This window comes from Ascidiella aspersa, chromosome 2 (genome assembly GCF_963924565.1).
Source record: "Ascidiella aspersa chromosome 2, kaAscAspe10.2, whole genome shotgun sequence".
Lineage (NCBI taxonomy): Eukaryota > Metazoa > Chordata > Ascidiacea > Phlebobranchia > Ascidiidae > Ascidiella > Ascidiella aspersa.
The window spans coordinates 27,425,918-27,434,928 of NC_139448.1; the positions used below are offsets into that span (position 1 = coordinate 27,425,918).

General features: G+C 35.4%; 1 protein-coding gene across 1 annotated transcript; it reads left to right on the forward strand.

Annotated features, from left to right (window-relative positions):
• The first annotated feature begins 2,670 nt into the window (after window positions 1-2,670).
• LOC146164634 (heparan sulfate 2-O-sulfotransferase 1-like) lies at window positions 2,671-8,594 on the forward strand. Its single transcript, XM_083381082.1, has 7 exons — window positions 2,671-2,877; window positions 4,036-4,103; window positions 4,177-4,326; window positions 6,600-6,821; window positions 7,051-7,148; window positions 7,672-7,829; window positions 8,111-8,594. Exons 1-7 carry the CDS (start codon window positions 2,760-2,762, stop codon window positions 8,353-8,355), a joined length of 1,059 nt encoding a protein of 352 aa, XP_083237208.1. The 5' UTR covers window positions 2,671-2,759; the 3' UTR covers window positions 8,356-8,594.
• The last annotated feature ends 417 nt before the right edge of the window (window positions 8,595-9,011 follow it).

Below are 9,011 nucleotides of genomic sequence, written 5' to 3' on the forward strand. Positions count from 1 at the left end.
TGGGCGAGTTAGACTCCCTTTTGAGTACGCCAGTACGCCGTCGGTGACGTAGTGAATAATGCGGGTTGCATTGACGGCGAAAATAGTTGGCGAGCTTGCATAAGATGTCTTGGGAACGGATTCATTGAAGGGTTTGTGCGACGTTGTGAAGACGAGCGTGAAGGAGCTAGTACCACGTTGTGAAGACGAGCGTGAAGGAGCTAGTACCAATTGCAGGTAGCTTCCATTGGCGGCCTTAAGAACGAAACCCTGTGGATTTGTGCGACGTTAAAGACGAGCGTGAAAACAGTTGCTTCCTTCAGCGGCCTTGCCAATCGAATATCCTCCGGCACGTGTTGTAGCCACCAGTGACGAGTGTGAAGAACGAGCATCTAGTCTAGGCTATACTCTCATGAAACAGGTGTTTTTCTGTTTGCCCAGGAAAACGTGTTTATAAAGAAAAAGTCGCGCTTTAAGTTAGGTTCTCTACAAGGATAAGTTTGATAAACTTTTGTTTAAAAGAGTGACACAGTGCAGAGGGCAACTTTTGTCCGTAAAGGTATGTATGTTACAACCAAACATGTAGAAAGTCGCCCTGATTTGTATTTAAGGAAAAATGAGCCGTGGGCCAGTTAATTTTCTTGGCGGGCCGTATTTTGCCCAGATCTGCAGTTTGCAGTATAGCATAATGCAGGGGTCGGCACATGGATCGCTGTGTGGCGCTGTTTACCTTAGATTTAATAATGTTTCAGGCATCAGGTTGTTCAACCAACAACCTAGAAATGTAAAGCCGTTTTTTAAATAAGGTTTTATGGTTTAAACTTTAACCGCATGCGTTCATGTCAAAATGCACCCGATCCGTTAGAAATCAGTGCATTTCTAAGCAAAAAGGTCTATGACAATCAGGGCATCCAATGGCAGAAAAGTCTAGACTTTTAGACCTTGAGGTCCTGGCAATGCACTGATTTGGACCTTTAGGTAAACTCCCGGCGAAGATAAATTAAAAATATTCATTAAAAGTTCAGAAAAGATAACAAAAAATATGAGATAGGATTAATAACACTTGACCCACCTAAACCCTAACGCTAACCCGAATCCTAACCCAAATAATGCACGTTATTTTAATAATTCTTTAAATTTCTGGGGAAAAAGGCCCAAACTCGGATGGTTTCTCGTCCATTGTATTTAAGATTATTACGTCATAAATTGAGGTATTGGGGCCTGAAGCGTTATTTGGGTTAGGGCGCTGGTTAGCGTTTGGGTTTGGTTGGGTCAAGTATTGTTAAACTTAATCTTCTTATGCACATTTGTTAATGCAAATTAGTGCATTGTCCAAGACCTCAAAGTCTAAAAGTCGGACTTTTTGATCCTTTGAATGCACTGATTGTCGTAGACCTTTTTGCTTAGAACTGCACTGATTTCTGACGGATGGGGTGCAAAATGCGGCCGACTTTATGAAAGCGCCACTATACATTTCATTAGTCAAGTAATGTATACATTGTGTTCGAATTTGGCGGTGCTTCTTTTTAAAAACAAATACAGGCTGTTCAAAATGTAGGATATGTGAAAAAATACTTTAACTGACCTAAAAATACTGTAAAATTCAGTTTTGGGCGCTGGTCTACAACCCTATACCACAGCGTCCTAACAATTATTAAATCAATGCACGGTATTTTGGTTAGTTTGCGGGTAGGCGTTTGGGTGTGTGGGTCAAGTATTATTATATTTATCATTTAATTATAATACTTGACCCACCCAAAAGTTTACCCTCACCCTAGCCCCTAGGTCCGAAAGTAAGTCCTGCGTGGGGAATTTATCCTATAAATAGTCTTCCCAGTGCAAAATCCAAAGTTTCCATTCTGGCCAAACCCAAATAATGTGTATACTGTGGTAGGATTCTAAAACAGCGCCCAGTTTTCTTTATAAAGTCTTTCAATATTTATTTTTTGTGGGGCATCCGCACGATAAAGATAAAACGATTAGAATGACAAAAATGAAAGTGTTTAAGCGTTTAAAACTCCTTTAAGCAAATTGAAAACCAAGCTCCAAGCAAACCGAGTAATAAGATACATGTGTTATTCATATAATAATGCCAGTTATCTATGCAGTTGAACTTACACATTAAACACTAATCTATTTGTTCTAACCTTAGTCTTCTAATCTGAATCTGATTGTGTATATTAGGGCAGTATGATCTAATAATTTGTCGTTGGTTATGCTCTTATATCACAAAGTACACAAAATAGTCCACACACATTTTGTATATTTGTTAGCTTCTGTTTAATTATTTTATATTGTTAAAATATGCTTTGTAAATTATACCTGCTTTGTATATAGTTTGTCTGATTTAGCAACCAATTAAATTGATTGGGTAAAAGTAATGGGGCCGAAAAAAGAATCTAAAAGAGCTTATTTTTCTCAAAATTTATCCAAATTGCATGACCATAAAACAGAGAATTTTTTCTACTGTTCTGCAAATAGTGCTTGACAACAGGAAAAATGCTGAGGTGTCAGGTCTGGGCACCACTAACTATAAGGTTATAAAACAATATTGGCTTCCAGCCCTGCACTGTTAATAAACAAGCTCTTAGGCTGAAAAGTTTGCCAACGTGTACTGTTTATTATAGGTATATATACCAAATTGAATTGTAATTGTGACATTTAAAAAAAATGTACTTTTTATTAGTATTTTTTATATTAAATCATAGTTTAGATTGTGACTTGTGTCCTGATGCCAATGGATCTGGTTGAACTTTAGTGTCAAGTTTTCTCTGTTGGTCATGGGAATGATTCGTTACTTCACAACACACAAACAGATAGGGCTGTTTTTAGCATTTGGTGCTTTGATATTCTACATATTCTTACTCCACTGGAATCAAAGTCAAAGTTCTCATTCTGGTAAGAATCGTTTATTAAATGAATTTTTTGAAGATTTAGTATTTATATGAAAATAATTACCACCACCCAGTCTGGCAAGTGTCTACCAACCAACATTTGCCCAGACAAAATTACACTCGCACAAAAATTTAGGCACTCTAGTCTGCCAATTTTTGTTCTACTATTTTTTTACTTATACTCCAGCCTTCCTTTTTAGTGTAATCTACATGTAGTTTTCTATTGAACAAGTAGAACATTTACCCATGGCTGGGGAGCAACAGTTAAACACCATTGGCTCTGTCTTTGGTTTTAGAGCCATTAACACTTAACCAAGATGGTTTCAGACCAGCTACGGAACCACCAAACACATATCCAATGCTTTGGGCTTCGTTCTATAATTATTTTATAGTTGTTTTAGCATAGGCTAAGTTAAGTTAGATTTGCCACACTAAACTGCTTAAGTAGTTTTCATTTGAGCAAGCAGTTTAATCTTCTTTTAAGCCAGGTGTGGGCAACCTTTTTAACACAAGGGCCAGTTTGGAAATGTAATGCTTACAGGAGGGCTGCACATCAAATAAACACTAATTCATATTTTCAGCTTTGACTAGAAAAAGTCTGTTACACCTTGAACGTATCAGACAAGTGTAATTCTTGCAAAACAATTCTTTATCATAACAACGTGACACAAGTAAAACTTTATGAATGAAGATTGTTCAATAGATGCTTCTTCCCATTCAAGTTCAACTGCATAAGTGTAGCAGTGTAGCCTATTATGGGTTACATCGCACTTCAACCAGGAAACTGATAGAACAAAAGTCCCAGAATGGTGCACACTCATAGCCTTATTTCGGAAAAATAGCTGGAAGAAGGTGAAGGGCTGCACTTTTGGCCGCGGGCCACACATTGCCCTGCCCATCCCTGTTTTAAGCTATAAAGCACAGCAGACAAAAAATTCATAGCTTCTGCTCTCCCTTGATTTTGCTATGTGATATGCGCTTTTAATTCTTGTTGTAGTCGTGATATGGAATTAAAATTTCCACTCGACATTAGCAAAATGCACTCGCATTTGTAAGCAGACAAGTACAACTTCTCAACGCTGATTCATTCCATTGAATGATGCAGCTGCAAACATTTTTAAACAGAATTTCATCTATTGATATGCTAACATTAAATTTTCAGTTAATCACGCTGGAGAAAGGAGTTTGCAACAACTAAATAATGATGTAGTTCATCAGAATACCAAGGAGGTAATCATTTAAAAAAATTGTTTTACAAGATACTTTCCTGTGTTTCCTATGCTAATTCATGTTTATATTGCAGCACCTTCCAGTTGTTTTATACAATCGAATTCCAAAGAGTGCAAGCACATCCTTCACAAATTTGATTTACGACCTGTCAAAGATAAATGAAATTTATGTCCTTCATATTAACACCAGTGCAAATAGCATCAAGCTTTCCTTGGCTGATCAGGTAAAGGATTTTTTCTATCGGGCAAAGAGTGTAGTACATCAGTATTGTAATAATAGCTTTTAAAACATGTTTGGCCAAATTACCCTCACTCGAGTTGTTTCAAAACTGCCTTGATTTGTAATTAAAATGTAATAGTAAAATTGGTTTAGTTTCATTTATACTAAACTTTTAAATAAATAAATTAATTTGTGATATTTTTATTTCTACCACCTCTAGAAAATTACCTAGGCCTCCTGTAAAGTCGCTGTGAGTCCTTATTTTCGAGCAATAAATAACCTACCAAAGAGAACTTATATTAAAGACCACAACAAGAAAACCCAATGTACAGATGTATTGGTTGCAAGAGTAGAATATTACCACACCACAAACAATAATGACACTTAGACATACACAATTACTTACAAAAGCGGCAGACAGAGCATAATGAAACTTAAAGTTTTACTCGCTAATTTCACAAGGCTACACCCAGACGTCTAACGAGCTGTAGGCGGTCAGCCGCTCGTAATATACGCTAAAACAAAACTCCTTTTCATGGGAACCGACGCGCTCCCGGAAACCCCAGGCCCGCCTTACAGGGCGGCCATTTCGTGGAAAGATAACATTGGGCGGACCTTTTCTTGAGAAGTTAAACCGCGCCGGAAAACAAACGATAAATGATCGTGAGATTTGCAGAAATGTTTGGAGACAGGAAAAAACATGTCTAAAGTCCAATTAACGGCGAACACCACAGCGCACAAGAATATTACATTAATATACAATTATACATGTCTCGAAATGCGAAAACCTAATTCCTAGCCCTACATTTAAAAACAAAGGCGCTAAATTAATAATGAATGTTAAAATTTACAGTCGGCGTAATTAGCAACCGGTGATAATTTTGTAGTGCTAATTAAGCACGTAACACCACCCTAACATGAAGATATTGTATGCTTATCGTAACCACACAGAAGCTAATGTAAAGTTAGTAAATTAAAAAGCCAATATATGTACTTCATTAATACTTTGCTATACTTTGCACTCTAACATCCATCATTTCACAAACACTGTAATTACATAAAATTCCTGTATAAACTGATGTATTTAGGAAAAAAAAATACAATTCAGGGTTGGCCTTAAGCACTCGCCCGCTCGCCAATGCGAGTGCAAATCGCTCCTGTCGAGTGCTGATTGACACCAACTCGCCCGACTGGCGACTGGCTCCGGATAAATTTAAGAGAAAATTTAATTAGTTGGTGTAGGACAGCTTGTGTTAAGCACCACTACTACAGCGAAATATTACTTAGCGCCAGTTATTTCCCCAAAAAATAAGACGCAAATACATTCAACACTACACAAATAATAAGGTTAGTCGAAGTAACGTTCGAAGCTTGTAATAAAGACTCTTTGTCCCGTTTAAAAAAAATTGTTTACCGGCAAACAATCAAAGACGTCATTGCTGCAGTGGCAAATAAGTATAAGGTTTATCGTTTAACTTAAACATTGTTAATTTTTAAATGTTTAATCCAGTCGATGACGCCTTTGGAAAAGTTTATTGGACTTCGATGTACCCAGGATAATAATTCTACTTTTTTGTATTTATTTAATTGTTTGTATTACGAAATTAAGAGCTAACAAATAAGTTTCAAAAATGCAAATATCTTCTTATAATATTTCTAAGCAGTGTTTTTTTATGTTTTGAGGGACCGAAACCTTCAGTGAACACTACTATATTTGAAAATATCGCCTACTTATGTAACTGCAAACTATAGTGTTAGGCGAAATGTGGCGCTTTGTTTGTGGCGTGAAACAACCTGCGTTAAAACGTCCTTCAAGCACAGAAAAACCAGAATACGAAAAAAAGAGAGCGCGAGGATTTTTAGAAAAATGGAAAACAGGCAGGCCGTGGCTACTAAATTGTCAGTGTTATTTTTTTCACTAAAGATTGTTAAAAAAATTTCGCTAAAACATTGTCTTAAGCGTAAACTGCTTTATGGGTCATTAATTTGTTCATCCGTTAAAGGAAATAAACAACCAGACTTTTATAAAAACTACTGTTTACGTAGAAAAACCACAAAACAGAATAACGATAACCTAAGAAATGACCGCGCTAGGACGAAAATTTGCAGACGGCATGCAACAAATTTGGCAAGTGTTATTTAGTCCGGGCGAGTGCCTTGATTGCCTCTCGCCCAGCTGGCGAGTGTAAATTTTTGCTTAGGAACAACCCTGCAATTAGAGTTTTTAATTTATTGGTAAACTAATGACAAGTATACAACTACGTAACACTTGGTTAGATATCATTGGCATACAACATAACACATTGGGATGCAGTGAAGCCAGCATTCTACCATGGACACTTTTGCCACTACTCCTTCAGTCAGTTTGGCTTTGATGATCCATTGTACATCAACATACTGAGAGAGCCTTTGGACAGACTGATTTCACATTACTACTTTCTGAGATATGGCGACAACTTCAGGGTTGGCTTGAAGAGAAAATTCCAAGGAGATTCAACGGTACCTAACTGTAGATACCCTCGTGTCCATACTTTTTAAATATACAATAATTATGCAAGCTAGTAAAAAATTCCAGTTGAAACGCTACTGTACTACCCTTGTCCATATATTTTAAATATACAATAATTCTGCTAGTTAGTAAAAAAATCCAGTTAAAAGGTCACTGTACTACATCAGCCACTATAGTTATTTGAGATTCATCTGATTTGCTGATTACCATTTATTTTAGACATTTGATCAGTGCATTGAAAAAGGTGGAAGAGATTGCCAACCTAAACAGCTGTGGTTGCAGATTCCCATGCTTTGTGGTCAAACAGCTGATTGCTGGTAAGCTGGAATTTGTCTATGTCGCTAATCTTTATTGGCTATCTTATGTAGGTCTGTGTAATATCAGTCCAACATGTTTTGTTTGTTTTTAGTTTTGTTTTTTAGGGCATATGTTCCAGACTGCATGAAAAATAGTAAATTATTATTTTAAACAAAAGATACAATTTCAAATTTTTGAAGTCAAAATAAATCCTTAACAATTCTGTAAATAAATTACTTTTGTCCTTTATGTATGTGTATGGGTTTGCTAATGTTGTCAATAGTTTATTGCCCAGTTTTATATATTTTCACTTTTTTATCATGCCATATACCGTACTTGCTGAAGGATGTTCAAATCTCAACAAAAAATCCTAAAAATGCAATCCTGAAAATAATTTTTCTCTTGATTAGACAATATATTTGTTCACTTCAAATAAATCCCTATTAATACTGTGACTGAATTACTTCTGTCCATTTAACATAAATTTATATGACTTGGACTCTTGCTTTATTTTAATATACAATGGATATGTTTTTGGTTTAGGAAAATAGGAAATCCAGCAGCTCTTGCACAGGCTAAACACAACCTAATGACAAAATACACACTGGTTGGTTTAACAGAAAGACTGGATGAATTTGTTGAAGTGTTAGAATTTATTGTTCCGAGAATGTTTAAGGGAATATCTGAAAAATACAGAACAGGTGTGTTTAATTCAAATCAAGATTTATTTAAAACGCTTCATTTTGCCACTAATATTTTTCAATTTAATGGTGAAAATTTGCAATATTCTGCAATTTCTACAAGAACGAAAAGATATTTCGCTCACCTTAATCTGTATAATCTGGTTTGTATGCACTTAAATTTCTGTGCTCGTTTATTTGTTACTTCTTGTCTGTCTGACTAAATTTAATAATTTTTATCAAAACAATATTAATTTCATGGGTACCTGTAGGGTATACTTTGTTTATTTGTTTTTTTTTAGGAGCTAAGTCCCACATGAGAAAGACCATACATAAGGAACCGCTTTCAGAAAAGAGTATCGCACACATGAAAAACTCTAAAATCTACAAAATGGAAAAGGAACTTTATGATTTTGCCTCCAAACATTTTGATTTTCTCAAACAGCATTTAAGCAACAATAATGGAGAGACATTTGAATCCGGAAAGCGTTTCCGATATGAAAAAATTTATGGTCCAAAAGGAGCCGTTAAAGGAAAAGTGCAATAATACATTAATGGAATTAAATCTATTTTAGGTTTGTCTTTATGATTTAGTTTGGTGTACCATTGTTACCCTTCTACATAAATATTTTTCCTTTTCGGAACATGCTAACCTTTTTTTTCTTTTGTAGAAGTAGAAACTCTAACCTGATTCCGGTCATATTTTATAGGTAAAATTTACTCACACATGTCTTTTCAATCTGTCAACCAACTCAATTTATTGATATTTAATGATTAAAGTATTACCCCCCCATTTATTCATCTTCCTTTTCTTGGTTACCCCAAAACAGCCAACATGAATGGCCATTTTATCTGAAAAATAAAAAGGTACTAAACTCACTTCTGTTTATTACTACCTCTAGGCTATATCACACTTTCTCCATTATCTAACTGTGTTCATTCAAGAAAGTTTCAAATTGATACACCTGGAATTGAAAACTGTGTTTTTGTTTCTAATTTGTGTGTTTTTTTTTTCTACTTTTGGTGTTTTATATGTATTATTTTATGTTGTGTTACATCATTTATTAAGCTAATTACTGCAAATATGTTTAAAAACTCTATTGCAGCGTATAAATTTGATACACAAATGGTGAATTTAAATCAATGTGTTTTTATTTGTCAAACTAGTTTTAAGGTTGTTACTAGCCATTTTTCGCTATTTGT

Coding starts and splice junctions, on each gene's coding strand:
- LOC146164634 (XM_083381082.1), top strand. CDS start 2,760: ATGGGAATGATTCGTTACTTCACAACACACAAACAGATAGGGCTGTTT. Junction 7,149..7,671: donor GGTCAAACAGCTGATTGCTG/GTAAGCTGGAAT, acceptor TTTTTGGTTTAG/GAAAATAGGAAATCCAGCAG. Junction 7,830..8,110: donor ATCTGAAAAATACAGAACAG/GTGTGTTTAATT, acceptor GTTTTTTTTTAG/GAGCTAAGTCCCACATGAGA.